At 42.6% G+C, this 17,699-nt stretch overlaps 1 protein-coding gene across 1 annotated transcript in view; it reads left to right on the top strand.

The window, feature by feature from the left end:
- WARS2 (tryptophanyl tRNA synthetase 2, mitochondrial) overlaps nucleotides 1-17,699 on the top strand; it is a 79,010-nt gene that overhangs the window by 25,731 nt on the left and 35,580 nt on the right. Inside the window, exon 2 of the mRNA XM_074947626.1 lies at nucleotides 12,764-13,021. Within this exon, the coding sequence (XP_074803727.1) occupies nucleotides 12,764-13,021 (258 nt within the window). The remainder of the gene's footprint in view (nucleotides 1-12,763; nucleotides 13,022-17,699) is intronic.

Here is a 17,699-nt window from a genome sequence, read left to right as displayed (position 1 = left end):
AGGCTCACTCATCTCAAGTATGCAATCAAGCTACGGGACTGGTGCATTTTCATAGATTCACAGATTCATAGATGTTAAGGTCAGAAGGGACTATTATGATCATCTAGTCTGACGTCCTGCACAATGCAGGCCACAGAATCTCACCCACCCACTCCTGCAATAAACCTCTCACCTATGTCTGAGCTATTGAAGTCCTCAAATCATGGTTTAAAGACTTCAAGATGCAGAGAATCCTCCAGCAAGTGACATGTGCCCCATGCTACAGAGGAAGGCGAAAAACCTCCAGGGCCTCTTCCAATCTGCCCTGGAGGAAAATTCCTTCCCAACCCCAAATATGGCGATCAGTTGAACCCTGAGCATATGGGCAAGATTCACCAGCCAGATACCCAGGAAAGAATTCTGTGTAGTAACTCAGATCCCACCCCATCTAACATCCCATTTAGCATAAGATTTATCCGTTAGCCCTGCACCTTGTAGGAGAGGAAAACAACCTAGTGGACCCACTGAGCAGAGAGGCTGTACAGCTGCATGATTGGCCTATAGAGAAGGAAGTGATACATGAGATCTTCAGAATATGGGGTTGTCCAGATATAGACCTGGTTGCAACAAGTCACAACACAAAGTATAGACTCTTCTTTTCCAGGTCAGGAAGCATCTGAAACTCCATATTGGATGTGTTTCTTCTGCACTGGAGAAAAGACCTACTCTATGCTTTCCTCCCCTTCCATTGTATCACAGGGTGTGCCTGCCCTGGTGTCTGAATGTGGCACTCCAGGCACTCCCTACCTCAGTTTCCTCTTCCCCAAGGTTTTCTGGTTCACCTGGGCCCTCTAGCTGGATCACTCTGAGTTCAATTCATTTTCGGTGTAATAAGTCCAAACAAAAGTCCAAAATAAACAAAAGGTTATTCTGGCCTTTAGGACTTCTCTGAAGCCAGCCTTCTGGGTCCTGTTCCCAGTCCCTCCTGGGTTACCTTTCAATCTCTTTGTCTTTCCTTAAACAGGAGCACTAGCCCTCCTCCTGGAGCTGGATAATTCAGCCAGTTATTACTTTTCTCCTTAAGCCAGGAGTCCCCAAGCTCTCCTCCTTGGAGCTGGGGTGTAATTTAATCCACTGGAGGGCCTTAGCCAGCTTCTCCCTCAATTAATCCTCAGGCTGAGAAGGTTCAGTAGGGCAACATTCTATTGGTTTCTGCCCTGCTGTGGTGGAGGAGGCAGTATTTGGTCTGGTCCCCTTCTTCCAGTTCATCCCCAGATGGTTGGGTGACGGGGAGCTTTGTCCCCACCTTCTCTGCAAGGCTTCTGGCCCAGCATCCTTAAAGACAATTGGCCAGTAGATGTTAGCAGCTTAAATGGTTGAGATTTATGACTTGGATGCGCATCAAACCAGAGCATTCAGAACTGGCTTCTCTTCAATATATTTTAAAGTATTTATTGCATTTGAAGCCTCTGAGGGCCTTTCAGATTCTTCAGAGAGGTTCCCTTAGTGGCTATATTGACAGACCATAATTGGATAATAAATTGGTATTTACACATGGTTCAGTTAAAAGGTTCCTGAAGGGACTTGCAAATCTATATCTACCAGTGAAAGATCCTGTACCTGTTTGGGACCTCAGTTTAGTGCTGGGGTACAGTGCTACAGCAGCACAGCTGTACCGGTGCAGCTGTGCCACTGTAGCACTTCAATGAAGACACTACTATGCTGGTGAGAGAGCTTCTCCCTTCAGTGTAGTGAATCCATCTCCCCGAGAGGTGACAGTTATGTCAACAGGAAGAGTTCCCCTGTCTACATAGCGCAGTCTACACGGGGGTGGGAGGGGGCGTGGTTAGGTCAATATAACTACATCACGTGATTGACGTGATTGGAATAACAGAGACTTGGTGGGATAACTCACATGACTGGAGTACAGTCATGGATGGTTATAAACTGTTCAGGAAGGACAGGCAGGGCAGAAAAGGTGGGGGAGTAGCACTGTATGTAAGGGAGCAGTATGACTGCTCAGAGCTCCGGTACGAAACTGTGGAAAAACCTGAGTGTCTCTGGATTAAGTTTAGAAGTGTGTGCAACAAGAGTGATGTAGTGGTGGGAGTCTGCTATAGACCACCGGACCAGGGGGATGAGGTGGATGAGGCTTTCTTCCGGCAACTCACGGAAGCTACTAGATCGCATGCCCTGATTCTCATGGGTGACTTTAATTTTCCTGATATCTGCTGGGAGAGCAATACAGCGGTGCATAGACAATCCAGGAAGTTTTTGGAAAGCGTAGGGGACAATTTTCTGGCGCAAGTGCTAGGGGAGCCAACTAGGGGGGGCGCTTTTCTTGACCTGCTGCTCACAAACCGGGTAGAATTAGTGGGGGAAGCAAAAGTGGATGGGAATCTGGGAGGCAGTGACCATGAGTTGGTTGAGTTCAGGATCCTGACGCAGGGAAGAAAGGTAAGCAGCAGGATACGGACCCTGGACTTCAGGAAAGCAGACTTCGACTCCCTCAGGGAACGGATGGGTAGGATCCCCTGGGGGACTATCATGAAGGGGAAGGGAGTCCAGGAGAGCTGGCTGTATTTCAAGGAATCCCTGTTGAGGTTACAGGGACAAACCATCCCGATGAGTCGAAAGAATAGTAAACATGGCAAGCGACCAGCTTGGCTTAATGGTGAAATCCTAGCGGATCTTAAACATAAAAAAGAAGCTTACAAGAAGTGGAAGGTTGGACATATGACCAGGGAAGAGTATAAAAATATTGCTCGGGCATGTAGGAAAGATATAAGGAGGGCCAAATCGCACCTGGAGCTGCAGCTAGCAAGAGATGTCAAGAGTAACAAGAAGGGTTTCTTCAGGTATGTTGGCAACAAGAAGAAAGCCAAGGAAAGTGTGGGCCCCTTACTGAATGAGGGAGGCAACCTAGTGACAGAGGATGTGGAAAAAGCTAATGTACTCAATGCTTTTTTTGCCTCTGTTTTCACTAACAAGGTCAGCTCCCAGACTGCTGCGCTGGGCATCACAGAATGGGGAAGAGATGGCCAGCCCTCTGTGGAGATAGAGGTGGTTAGGGACTATTTAGAAAAGCTGGACGTGCACAAGTCCATGGGGCTGGACGAGTTACATCCGAGAGTGCTGAAGGAATTGGCGGCTGTGATTGCAGAGCCCTTGGCCATTATCTTTGAAAACTCGTGGCGAACGGGGGAAGTCCCGGATGACTGGAAAAAGGCTAATGTAGTGCCAATCTTTAAAAAAGGGAAGAAGGAGGATCCTGGGAACTACAGGCCGGTCAGCCTCACCTCAGTCCCTGGAAAAATCATGGAGCAGGTCCTCAAAGAATCAATCCTGAAGCACTTACATGAGAGGAAAGTGATCAGGAACAGTCAGCATGGATTCACCAAGGGAAGGTCATGCCTGACTAATCTAATCGCCTTTTATGATGAGATTACTGGTTCTGTGGATGAAGGGAAAGCAGTGGATGTATTGTTTCTTGACTTTAGCAAAGCTTTTGACACAGTCTCCCACAGTATTCTTGTCAGCAAGTTAAAGAAGTATGGGCTGGATGAATGCACTATAAGGTGGGTAGAAAGCTGGCTAGATTGTCGGGCTCAACGGGTAGTGATCAATGGCTCCATGTCTAGTTGGCAGCCGGTGTCAAGTGGAGTGCCCCAGGGGTCGGTCCTGGGGCCGGTTTTGTTCAATATCTTCATAAATGATCTGGAGGATGGTGTGGATTGCACTCTCAGCAAATTTGCAGATGATACTAAACAGGGAGGAGTGGTAGATACGCTGGAGGGGAGGGATAGGATACAGAAGGACCTAGACAAATTGGAGGATTGGGCCAAAAGAAATCTGATGAGGTTCAATAAGGATAAGTGCAGGGTCCTGCACTTAGGATGGAAGAATCCAATGCACCGCTACAGACTAGGGACCGAATGGCTAGGCAGCAGTTCTGCGGAAAAGGACCTAGGGGTGACAGTGGACGAGAAGCTGGATATGAGTCAACAGTGTGCCCTTGTTGCCAAGAAGGCCAATGGCATTTTGGGATGTATAAGTAGGGGCATAGCCAGCAGATCGAGGGATGTGATCGTTCCCCTCTATTCGACACTGGTGAGGCCTCATCTGGAGTACTGTGTCCAGTTTTGGGCCCCACACTACAAGAAGGATGTGGATAAATTGGAGAGAGTCCAGCGAAGGGCAACAAAAATGATTAGGGGTCTAGAGCACATGACTTATGAGGAGAGGCTGAGGGAGCTGGGATTGTTTAGTCTGCAGAAGAGAAGAATGAGGGGGGATTTGATAGCTGCTTTCAACTACCTGAAAGGGGGTTCCAAAGAGGATGGCTCTAGACTGTTCTCAATGGTAGCAGATGACAGAACGAGGAGTAATGGTCTCAAGTTGCAATGGGGGAGGTTTAGATTGGATATTAGGAAAAACTTTTTCACTAAGAGGGTGGTGAAACACTGGAATGCGTTACCTAGGGAGGTGGTAGAATCTCCTTCCTTAGAGGTTTTTAAGGTCAGGCTTGACAAAGCCCTGGCTGGGATGATTTAACTGGGAATTGGTCCTGCTTCGAGCAGGGGGTTGGACTAGATGACCTTCTGGGGTCCCTTCCAACCCTGATATTCTATGATTCTATGATTCTATCACTCAGGGGTGTGGATTTTTCACATCCTGAGTGACATAGTTATACCGATATAGGTCTGTAGTGTAGACCTGGCCTAATAAACTTGTAATGATAAAGCTTGAACCTTTGGTGGAGTGTTCATTGTTTCATTTGTCTGTTAAGGTTGCCTTTGTTATTGCTAGAGTTTCTGCTAGACAAGTTAGTGGATTGCATGTCCTTATCACATCCTCCTTTCACTATCTTTCATAGAAACAAGGTAGTTCTCAGGCTATACCCTAGATTGTTACCATAAATTATGTCATTATTCCATGTTAATCAAACTATAAATCTACCAATTTTCTTTCCCAAACTTGTGTTAGGCAAAAAGATTCTTTTCCCCAAGAATCAGGCAAGCATAGACAATACTGAAGGGCTTTATTCACGGTACCGGGAAGACTGACAAGCAGCTTCAAAAATATGGTGCCACAGTGGCCAGTTATATACATTCTCTTATCAATTCATTTGCATTTATCTGTACATACAGAGACAGACATTGTTACAAATCAAGGGAGAACCCTAAACAAAGATTAAAAATAGGAACAGTACGTAGGTATAGAGGTCATCCCGTTGTATCAAGCATCTATGGCTACCTTGCGGGGGAAAGAGGCGGGGTGGAAGGGAGGGTAGGGATGAGTGCTTACAGACATCTGGTGGGTTGTGAAGGGAGGGTTAGCACTGTTCTAAGAGCTGAGTTACTGGGCGGGCATTGACCATATAAGCTGAGCTAAGGTATCAGGTATTGACAGAAACTATGTCCTTGCTTCTCAGCAGTTTCTGTCTTTTCTGCTGGCTGAATTTTAACTCCTTCCTGACACTAGGGAATCCACTTTACATGATTTGGATGTTAAAAGAACCCTCGCCTATTATCTTAATAGAACTCAGGAATTTTACAAATCCAGTAAATTGTTTATTTCATATGTGGACGCTCTTCAGAATCAGGCAGTATCATCTCCAACCATTTCCAGATGGATTGAACAATGTATTCAGAAAAGTTATATACAGCAGCACTCTCCTCCCCTCTAGATATTAGATTGCATGGCCATAGCGTGTTTTAGATGTGTCTGATCAGGAGTCATGTAAAGCTGCCACTTGGAACTCTACATATTTTCACAAAACATTACATGTCAGATCTGACAGCTCAAACTGATGCACAGTTTGTTAGAGCCATACATCAGTCTTTTTTAACCCTCCTCCTGGTTGGAGTGTTACTTGCCAAACTATCCCATAAGCGGGAATATGCAGGAGACTCTTGAAAGAAATGGAGGGTACTGACTTGTAACCAGAGTTCTTAGAAATGAATGCTGCATAGTCACACTCCCCACCAATCTTCCCCTCTTCCTCAGAGGTCTAATGAACACTTTCTCTGATGAACTATTGGAAGGAACTGAGGCAGAGAAGGGCATCACACTCCTCTCTATAACTTTGCCCCCAGGATGTTTGGGAGCAGAGAAGTAGGAGTGGGGACATAAATGCTGTAACAGGTACTGCTTGGAGGAGGTTCCATGCTCTAAGCTCCAGCAGCTGGCACAACCCATGAGTGTGAATATGCAGAGTCCAATTACAAGTAACAGCTTTCCTTTTTCTTGTCAGAGCAGAGCTTCTCTCCCATCCCCTCAACTTTTCAACCCCACAAGTCCCACTTTTTTCTCATGCTCCCTCCACTACTTCTACCTAGCGCATCCATGCTAACCCATCCAGGCCTCCCCCAATAACATCCCCACTCCCGCGGTGCTTTCCTAGTCTTCAAAAATCAGCTTTAGATCTCTGAAGATTAATTTGTACCAACGGTGCTGGTGATAATCCAGGGTACATGAAAACATAAATACCTGTTGATACTGACCTATTTATTTTTGTAAAAAGCTGGGAAATTCCTACACAGCTTTAACTTTGGGGTAAAGACTACATAATCTATCAGTGCAAATCACAAAAACCAAGGAATTAAGAGTTAAGTCATTCTAGACTCCACTTCAGATTCAGCCACCTCTCTTCCACTGCCCACAGATCAAGTGCATCTGGAGCTCCAGCTGTGAACATGCTATGCCAGTGTGCACACATACAGATTTTGTTTAATGACTCCATCACATACGTTTCTGGACAATCATAAGCTGGTATTTCACGTAAGAATTCTTGCCTCGCAGGAGAAAATCATAGAATCACAGAAATTTACAACTGGAAGGGACCTTGAGAGGTCATCTACTCCATCTCCCCTCGCTGAGGCAGGATGTTTATCTAACGTATAAAAACTATGACACTTACTAATGTGTGTTTTAACAGTCCTGTTCATGCAGGCTTTCCTAAACATGATAGATAAACAAGTCTCTTGGACACCATTCTCAACCTAACACCATCTCTCTCTCGCTTATGCACACAATACAAAACCAGGTACAGAACTATGTACAGTATGACTTAGAAAGACACGACAGTGCTGCATTAATGATCCAAACACATAGAAATATAACTAGTAAACATGGGGAGAGTTAAGACTGCCTGTTCCTTTGTGGTCATTACCCCAGTGATTTCATATGATTTGATAATGGGAGAAGAGATGTGAGCTGCGGGATGGCAGATAAGAGAAGAAGTGTCTACAAGACAAAAATTCCCCCCCAAAAAATTCAACTTTGAAGAGAAATCAGTCCTGGAAAACTTCAGCCCAATAGCTAAAAATTGTGCCAACTTCTGAGTGATTGAAAACAGGGCCATAATGGAAACAGTGCTTGTGTTACCAGAGGCTAGTGGTGGTGGGGAGCTGACCCACAGGAGGCTCAAAAAAGGTTTCCTCACGCTAAGGATCGGTAGTAGCAAAACTTCACAATCCTGGGTACCCCTGAGTAGTGTTGCACTAATACATTATTATAGTGGTACAACATCGTATTATAGTTGTACATCATGATATCATTTTAAGGGACAACTTTTCTAAGTCCTCTAAAATCAATATGCTCAGTTGGATTTCTTTGAAATTTGGTGTGTTTCACAAAGGTGCAGAGTAGATAATGTTTATGACCCCCATTTGAGGTCATTTGATTGTGGGGTTCTACAGATATAAGCCCTGGAAAAAATAGCCACAACCAGGAATTCCACTGTAACACAGTTGTCCTTTGCTCCAGGTATTGCATGTGAGTTGGGTTGTAAGAGAAGGGAAGGAAGGGCAATATAAACATTTGTATACTAGGAGTGAAGACTTCAGGAAGATGTGGTTCCTGCTTGCGCAGGGGAGGCCATGGTACAGTAGTCAGGGAGGGGCCGGGTAAGAGGGGGGAACACATTGCCTGGGTCAAGGGCATGGCTAGAGAAGGGTGCAGAAGCATGGCTGATAGGGCCAGAGAGGTGGGGGGACAGGCTGACTCAATATGCTAATTGTTAGACATGATCTGTACAACTGTCTAAATGACTACTAACTCCTAACAACTATATATCTAGGAAATTCAATGCCAAAAAACCTCAGTGTTAACACAGAGTTAAGGTTGCTTGGTGACATGTCATCCCCTTGCAGATCATTTTGTTGAGCAAAATTCAAACTTCGGAAAACCGGGAAATGCAGAGTTCATAGATTCTAAGGCCAGAAGGGACCCTTATGATTATCTAGTCTGACCTCAGTTAAGGTTGCCCGCGCTAAGCTCAGCATTCTTCAAGGGGACTGCTTACCACCACACACCATTAACGCTGCATGAACATAGTTGTTTGCCATTGATACATTATTTTTGCTTTAGTAAAGTGTCTTGGGATGAAATCATAGAATATTAGGGTTGGAAGAGACCTCAGGAGGTCATCTAGTCTAACCCCCTGCTCAAAGCAGGACCGACACCAACTAAATCATCCCAGCCAAGGCTTTGTCCAGCCGGACCTTAAAAACCTCTAAGGATGGAGATTCCACACCTCCCTAGGTAACCCATTCCAGGCTTCACCACCCTCCTACTGAAATAGTGTTTCCTAATATCCAACCTAGACCTCCCCCACTACAACTTGAGACCACTGCTTCTTGCTCTGTCATCTGCTACCACTGAGAACAGCCTAGCTTCATCCTCTTTGGAACCCCCCTTCAGGTAGTTGAAGGCTGCTATCAAATCCCCCCCTCACTCTTCTCTTCTGCAGACTAAATAACGCCAGTTCCCTCAGCCTCTCCTTGTAAGTCATGTGCCCCAGCCCCCTAATCATTTTCGTTGCCCTCCTGTGGACTCTTTCCAGTTTGTCCGCATCCCTTCTGTAGTGTGGGGCCAAAAACTGGACACAAAATGTGTTGTGTAAACACAAAATATTAGAGTGGTGCAATTGGGTAGAGTGTACTGTAACCTCAGAATAATTGTTTTATTCGCACATCTCCCAGGAAACTGGTTTAATGGTAATTGGGACAGATTCTGCTAGTATATAGTAGTTTAATTGTGATCAGATGTTAAAGATTGCAGAAAAGGCTCCATTAGAAGTCCTGTATTTGCTTGCTCTAACTTTAAGTAAGAAAATTGACTTGACCTGAAGAGTGCTGGTTTATTCTGAAGGCAAAGGATAATTTTTTTACCAAAGTAGGAAGAAAATTGGCTATGGTTGTCATTTGTGTCTAGTGTGGGTCACAACTGTGAGTGCCAATATTAGGTCAGACTGGCAAAACTTGGCAGACACTTCCAAACAGGTGGCATATTCTGTATTTAGATTTAACCAAGCCAGCAGTATATGCCTGCTCCTGGGTCAAGCCTGATCTTCACTACAGGGAGATCAACGCTGCTGCAATTGACGCAACAGGGGTCAATTTAGTGGGTCTAGTGAAGACCCGCTAAATCGACTGCAGTGTTCTCTGGTCAACCCCGATACTGCAACTCCTTGAGAAGAGTAAGGTAAGTCAACGGGAGAGAGTGTCTCCCATCGACGCAGCACAGTGAAGACACTGGGATAAGTCAACCTAAGCTACATTAACTCCAGCTACGTTATTCACATAGCTGGAGAAGCATAACTTAGGTCGACTTACCCTGTTAGTGAAGACCAGCCCTCCCTTTATTAACTCATCATAAAGCCACTGACAGTCCACTTCGCTCTCAAGCCTCCATCCAGACAAACTAGACTACTGTGATGAAAGGTTATTAAAACCAATAATCACCACACATCAAGTTCTGGCTCCAAAGAGCTAGTCACTTACCACCAGGTCAAGACAATGCCGCCGGCCAGTTACTTCAGTAAATTAACTAAAGTTTTATTAGCTAAGAAAAGAAATGAGAGTTATTTTAGAGGTTTAAATCAGGTAAAATACATTACCGAGGGATTAATTTGTCAATCCAAAATTCTAGCAGGGATGTTATATCTGCTAGTTTTCTATAAGTCTGTGGTTTACCCAATAACACTGGGGACCTCAGTCCTTTGTTCAAAATTGCCTTTGTCAGAGTTCAGCAGTCCGGAGATGTGGTAGGAAAGGGGGGGTCAGGAGCCTTTGTTCTTGCCTATATATCTTGACCCCTCTTCTGGAAAAATCCTGGCTGTGTCATGGAGTCAGATGGCTCCAGTGTTTATGTGCTGGATCAGACAGCTCCACTGGGCCAACAGTTCTTCATATGAATTGCAAATTTTGCTTCCACTTTCTGCGTGGTACATGCTGCTTAAGGTGTCTTTAGAAATGACATGTAGATAGCTCATTTGTTATTCCTGAAGGGCTAACCTGTGGGCGTTTCCTAGACTCACATGTTTGAGTTAAAAACACATAGCCAGAATTTCATAACTACATACACAGTGTTGATACACACATAATAATGAGATACCAATACACAGCAAATTATAAGTTTTCCAGTGATACCTCAGAAAGCATACTTTGTATAGGAATTATCACAATTTTGTAAAAGTGGTGACCGTATTAGTATTATAGACATTCACCTTCCCCTTTATACCGTATCACAATGTTCTTTTGAATTGCTGGTCATTTAAAAAAAAACAAAACCAGTACCAATTTGAAATGTTTACCTAAAATTTTGTATTTCAGTACACCCATCTAGATTAGATTAGTTATTAAAGGGACACAGTCAACTTGAAAGCTAGTGAATTAAAAAATTAAAAAATTAATTTCAGGTTTTACAGTTGCCCGAGAGTATCCCCGTTATTTTTTGTGGTTTTACAATCACATTTTTTTCCTATTTAAAAAAAAAAAAAAAGTCCACACATGTAGGAGAGACCTCCCACAAATGAGAAGCTGACCATCTAACTAGTCATGAAGGGGAAACAATGAAAACTGTTATAAACAAAATGCCATCAAGTCCTCAAAGTAAAACTGGGAGAAATTTTTTCTTAATTATAGGAATCTTAGATGTTACTTGTAACAGTAGTAGATAATCACACTTCTATTTGAAAGATTTCTTTTAATTTGATGTCCTTTTAACATGTAAACTTCCTATGTTATGAATAATCTTTGTAGTGGTTCCATAGTTAAGATTGAAAGCAGGGTTACACTTGCACACTCTTAACTTTACAAAAAGTATTTTCACATAACATTGTTTAATTATTTTCAAAGTACCCAGGAATTTTCCTGCTAAGTTTGGAGGTAATTGATCAAACCCTGCCAGCTTAAGTTTCTGAGGGTACATCTACAGTGCAAAAGGGAAAAAAATGTGGTAGCAAGTTACAGAGCCCAGGGCTACAGATTTGAGCTTGCCTTACAGCACTAAAAATAGCACTGTGGATGTTTCTGCTTGGGCTGGAACTCAGTCTCTGAAACTCAGTGATGGGGGTGGGTGTCAGAGCCTGGGCTCCAGCCTGAGTGGGAACATCTATATAGACCTGGGCTCTAAGACTTGCTGCCACTGGGAGTTTTTTGCAGTGTAGATGTACCCTGAGAGAATGATCAGCCTGAGAGCTGGGACAGAGGAAAATGAATTTTCCAAAAATGTTAGTTGTCATTTAACCAAACTGTATATATTAACTCTTTTTAATCTTTCTAATAGAACACTGCTGTCAATATTTTCCCATCAATAGGGATAAACCTTTTATGTTCACTGGAATGAGAAGTCAGTTTCTTTTGATACTTGGAACATTTTCAGGAGAAATGTCTGGAATTCCCTTCACTGTCATTCTGAGCTTCTGTACAGTATGGTTAACATGCTAAAAGAAAAATTCCCTTGCCTCTGTTGAAAAGTAGTCCTTACAGAATTCAATTTCAGCCAGTGCATTTGTTTTTACATGTAATCTGACTGGTTAAAATTATTCTAGATTTCAATATTTATTTGAGGTAAACAATAGGAAGTTTTAATGACTGATCACAATAACTGTTTCTGGGCAATCACGAGCCAGAATTTATTTTATGTAACAATTATACATACCTTGCAGGAAGAAATCATAGACATCTAAGGTGGGAAATAGACCTCAAGACCTTATCTATTCCTTCTAGCCCCCTGCACTGAGCAGTACCAAGTATATCAAGGCCATCCCTGACAGGTGTTTGTTTAACCTGTTCTTAAAAACCTACAATGATGGGGATTCCACAACCTCCCTTGGTAAACTATTCCAGTGCTTATTATCCATGTCTTTCTTAAAGTGTGGTGCCAGAAACTGGACTAATGCCAGTTACAGCAGAACAGTTACCTCCCATGTCTTACGTATGATGTTCCTATTGTTACATTCCAGAATTATGTGTCCTTTTGTCAGTTGCATAACAGTGTTGACTTATCTTCAATTTGGGATCGACAACGATCCTTTTCAGCAGTACTACTGCTTTTTTCCGATTCTGTATTTGTGCGTTTGATTTTTTTTTCCTTCTTAAGTATAGTACCTTACTGTCTTTATTGAATTTTATCTTAGTGATTTCAGATCAATTAACCAATTTGTCAAGATCATTTTGAATTCTAATCCTGTCCTCCAAAGTGCTTGCAACTCCTCCCAGCTAGGTGTTATCCGCAAATTTTGTAAGTGTTCTCTCCACTCCATTATTGAAGTCAGTGATGATAATATTTCATAATACCAGACACAGGACAGATCCCTGGAGATCTCCATCATATACATTCTTCCAGTTTGACAGCAAACACTGCAAAATGAAGAGTAGGAGGAAATGGGGCGTAGGTGAGGCGTAACCAATGTCTGAAAAACACTGACAACCACAGATGAAAGAAGCTGTGAAAAAGCAATGGTGGTATAAATTATTAAATGTTTTCATTACAGAATAGCGGTATGGATCGAATTTTCTCCGGTATTCAACCAACTGGGAAGCTCCACCTTGGCAACTACTTTGGAGCCATCCAGAACTGGGTGAGGCTTCAGGAAGAGTACACCTCCGTGTTGTACAGCATTGTAGATCTGCACGCTCTCACAATACCACAGGAGCCAGCAGTCTTGCGTCAAAGCATCCTGGATACTACTGCCACTCTCCTCGCCTGTGGTATCAATCCAGAGAAGTGCCTCCTTTTTCAGCAGTCACAGGTCAGCGTCCCAGTTATTTAAAACTTGATTCTCAGACATGGCCATCTGGTGTTCCCCTTGCACTTTGCTGAGCACACATAGCACTGTGCAAGTCTTTTATTCTTTTGTACGGACTGTCCTAGAAATTCTCAGCAGTGTTCGATTCTAAGCTCCTGCCTTCACTAACTCTCTGCAAAGGTCAAAGATTTGTTCACAAAGTCCATCCTGGGATACATATATTTCCCAAACAGCCTAGGACTTTGTGGATCTTAAGTCAAACTTATTAGAAAACAGTGAGTCTTATTAGAGGCAAGTCTCCTGTAAAACTAACAAAAGCTTAGCTGCATAAATTCAGTTTGTGTAACTTACATAAACAAAATGCACTCTGATCTCTTGGTGTCAGTATTTGTCAACCAAATACTTTTTTTGCCAAATTTGCCAGTTTCTCAGCTTCTTTTGCAGACAGTCAACATGGCAAGTCTCATACAGGTCCAGCCCTGGACATCTGTCTCTCCTGTCTTCTCTGAGATCAGGTGTTTCCCTTTCTCCCATATGTGCGTCCATTTTTTTCACCTTTCCCACCTTCTAGAGCTCCCCCTTTTCGGAGACTTCCATTGCCCACTTGACTTGATGAGTTGTAAAGGAAATATTTGTTCCCACTCCAAAGTTCTATCTGGCCCACCTCCTGGGGGACTATTTAACTATCCTTGTTAAATTATTTCTATTTATTCTGTTGTGTGCTCAGAAACTTCAGAATACAACTTTGTTCATCTGTCTGGTCCTGTTAATTTTTTATGATTGCATCCATGCTGGGAAAATTTGCTTCCATAATTCACCCTGAATACAGCTCCACCCTTGATAACAAGAGTGGAAGCTTGTAGTGTAGAAGGGCAGAGTCCACTCCTGCAATCACCAGTGGAGCTACAGAGGTGCTGAATAGAGGGTCTGAATTTTACCAGTTGTAGACAAGTCCTAGTTTTCATTATCTTTCTCCTTGAACTTGGTTCTTATCCATGGTTTGTCTGGAGTTTCCTGTGCATCTGCCAAACAGAAGTGCTGCAGAAGACAAACCTTAGAGGACTTCTTAATTCCCTGACCTTTTGAGTGAGATTCTTAAGTAGGATAGATTTCATATAGCCTTCCTTTGCTAGTACTGCTGTGACTACTAAAGCCTGCTCTACATTAGAAAATTCCACTGGCTTAACTAAACGGATTTTAAATCCGTCTAGTTAACCCAGTGAAGACTTCTATTGTAGATGCACTTAAACCAGTTCAACTTTTGACTAAACCTGTTTATTTCTATTTGAGAAATTATCTCATGGTTTAAACTGACTGAACCCTTGCTTAAGTGCAGTGGGGCTGGCACCAAGTTCACTAGATTGATTTAAATTGGTGATGAAACTTTTCTAATATAGATGTGGATAAACTGTGATCCTTTTGATCCTAAACATGCTAGCCTGCCTGTTTATAATATCTGGCATCCCTCATAAAGGTATTTATGCAGAAAACCACCTTCCTAGAGAGATTGTTGTCTATCTATTAAATGTCCATTGTGTGTTAGTCATTCTCTTGTTCAGAGATTCTCAACCTTTTTCATTCTGAGCGCCCCCCCCCCCCCCGCAACAAGCTATAAAAACTCCACAGCCTACCTATGCCACAATAACTTGTTTTCTGCACATAAAAGCCAGGGCCAGTGTTAGGGGGTAGCAAGCAGGGCAATTGCCTGGAGCCCTATGCCACAGGGGTTCCTGCAAAGCTACATTGTTCAGGCTTCAGCTTCAGCCCTGGGTGGCAGGGCTCAGGGGCTCAGGCTTCAGACCCATGCAGTGGGGCTGGCCCTGCTTGGCAGACCCCCTGAAACCTGCTTGCAGCCCTCCAGGACTCTGGTTGAGAACCACTGCTCTAGCTATCCTCTTTTGGTAAACCAGTTCAGAGGTTCCTTTTTTCCTTTCTGGTTTGTTTATTTTTTATTAGTTAACTTTTCAACCCGCATTTACAGCATACCATCCTCTGGAAATTTGTCTACACACGTTTTTTAACTTCCGTTAATGGACTGTTAACTAGCTTATGTTAGCTAACACATTTGTACATGCTAGGCTGGACAAGTGTTTTGTAGAATGTCATTAGTATGTACGTACATGTTTGCCAATTAACTCGAGTTTAAAATTTCCTCCAGTGTAGACCTACCCTGGGTGAATGACTGTTATCAAAAATAAGTTTGGGATGCTAAATAGCTTCAGATGTTTTCTGTCCCTGACCATAGGTGTTGATCAAGAGATATCTCATTGTCTTTTTTGAGGCAGGTTTTATGTTTTGCCCATGATTCCTTTTTACCAGTATTTCTCCTTTATAGGAAATTTGAATTATTGACAGACCAGAAACCAGTCTGTCACGAGCCTTCATTTCGCCCAAGTGATTGTATGCATCATAGCTGAATTCTTTTGGGAAGCCAGTGTAGCCGCTAATTAAATTGAATTCATAGTTCAGTGTTAAACCCCAGTGTCCCTAGTGAGTGATTCCAGCTCCTGTGTTGCTGCTGTTTTATAATTTATAATGCAAACAAGATTTCTTAATTGTAACTGTGTTTGTGGTCACTGTATTCGTTCTTCGTGTACTCCTAGGGTGTCCCAACTTAAGAGAATTGCTAAGGGCGATTTTCACCCTGTTGATTTTAAAAGTGTAGCAACACAGAAGCCAGACTCACTCACTGGGGACACTGGTTTAACACAGAACTATGAATTCAACTATCAATTCAGTTTATTGACAAGTATTTTTGAGTGATGAGTGTGTATTAGGTATATAAGCAAGGTAAGGCTGTAATGCAAGGCCTACAGGCTAAGACCTGTAAGATTTCAACTTAGCCATAGGAGGCCTCCAGCCAAAGGAGGCTTGAGATAAGTAGGTGACCCAGAAATAACCCTATGCCAGTAAAGCTACACCAGTTTACATTCTTTTTTCTCAGTCTTTAGGTGTAAACTTGAAGCCGGTTCAGTGTTCTCTTGATCTCAGATGTAAAGCAACTGGGATTATGTTTGCAAAAAGTTCCCCTTCACATTTTTATTGTAAGAATTTTTGACTTGAATCTCTGCAATTTGGAAACAGGTGTAAAAATGTTACCTACAGAGCTATAAATGTGAAATTTAAACCAATACATATTTTTATCATATTTTTCCTTTATAATAAAGATGACTTCATAATGTTTTACGGGTTTTTTGTATTATTTGCATTAAAAAATGAATATTGTGTCCTGTCTTCTAACTTTTTATTAGAAGACTTGGGCAGCAACTTGAGGATTGGGTTGATGACATCACAGAAGTCTGAAAGCTGAGCTAATGTGGTCCAGTCTGCCTTGAATCAAGTCTTAGAATGCAATGGAAAGATTCTCTTGACTTCAGCTGAGTGTCTGAATAAGGCTACTAGTCTCTAGCTGATGGTGGAAGGCTTTATGCATCTTGCACAACATAAGCAATGCAGAAGTTGATTCTTTCAAAGTCCCTTGAGAAGGCAATTTCCTAGTGCAATCTGTGAGACACTGAATATCCTGAGCTCCCTTTGCCATCCTTAGGGGTTTAGGATGCTCAGTACCTTGCAGGATCAGGTCCTTAGTATTTAGTGTTCTCTTAGTAACTATAGAGATTATACACTACAAACTATCCATTATATTTCACTTATCATTAAGCCAAATTATAAATGATCATAGAATCATAGAATATCTGGGTTGGAAGGGACCTCAGGAGATCATCTAGTCTAACGCCGTGCTTAAAGCAGGATCAATCCCCAATTAAATCATCCAACAGATTTTTGCCCCATATCCCTAAATGGCCCCCTCAGGGAGTGAACTCACAATCCTGGGTTTAGCAGGCCAATGCTTAAACCCCTCCCCCGGTGCATCCCGGTTTTTGGGGTATCAAATTCAAGAAAATTCTAATTGTTATTACAGAGCCATGGTACAGAGTCAGCATCTTAATAGGAACCTCTGGATTTCAAAAACATTTGACATTAACAAGGAAGCATTCTCAAACATAAAGTTACTGCCAGCGGTGACTCTTCACATTATGCAGTGGGTAGACTGGCTACATTAAATTGATTCTGGTACCTTTGACCTGTGTTATTAATATGCTTCAATTATCCATTGATGGAAAAACATTCAAAGTTACCACTATTATCTAGGGCTTGTCTGTGTTAGTGATCTCAGTAATTCCTAACTGAAATAGAGGGACAGAACAGCTGAAGCACAAACAATTCGCTGTATCTGGATGTGCTGATTCAAATTCTGAATCATTGCAGTTTTGCCCATGGCCACGCTACCGATGTTCAAAACTGTTTCAATTGCAGTGCTCTTTGAGAAGTACCTAGTCCATAGTTGCCAGCACAGCTCTCAGAAGCAGTGGATTCTGGGAGATTTTAAAATGCCATCGGAACACAGATGGACAGTAAGAGAAAGAGTATTTGAGTTGTTTGTGCTATCCAGATTGGCATGTTTAAACTGGAACAATATTTAGACTCGCTGAAAACAAATGGCATTTGGCAGTCATGTAAACCTAGTGTCATACCTTTGTGTATGTTTCGAGATGTACTACAAAAAAGTGTGTCACAAAAAAGACAAGGAGAATTCATAGTACTGACAGGATCATCATTACACCCTGTTCTGTACCTGTGCAGATTCCAGTGTTCTCAATCTGATAATTTGCACTACTAA

This window comes from Natator depressus, chromosome 1, assembly GCF_965152275.1.
Source record: "Natator depressus isolate rNatDep1 chromosome 1, rNatDep2.hap1, whole genome shotgun sequence".
Lineage (NCBI taxonomy): Eukaryota > Metazoa > Chordata > Testudines > Cheloniidae > Natator > Natator depressus.
The sequence above is the reverse complement of the archived record's forward strand: the minus strand, read 5'-3'. Positions and strand labels throughout refer to the sequence as shown.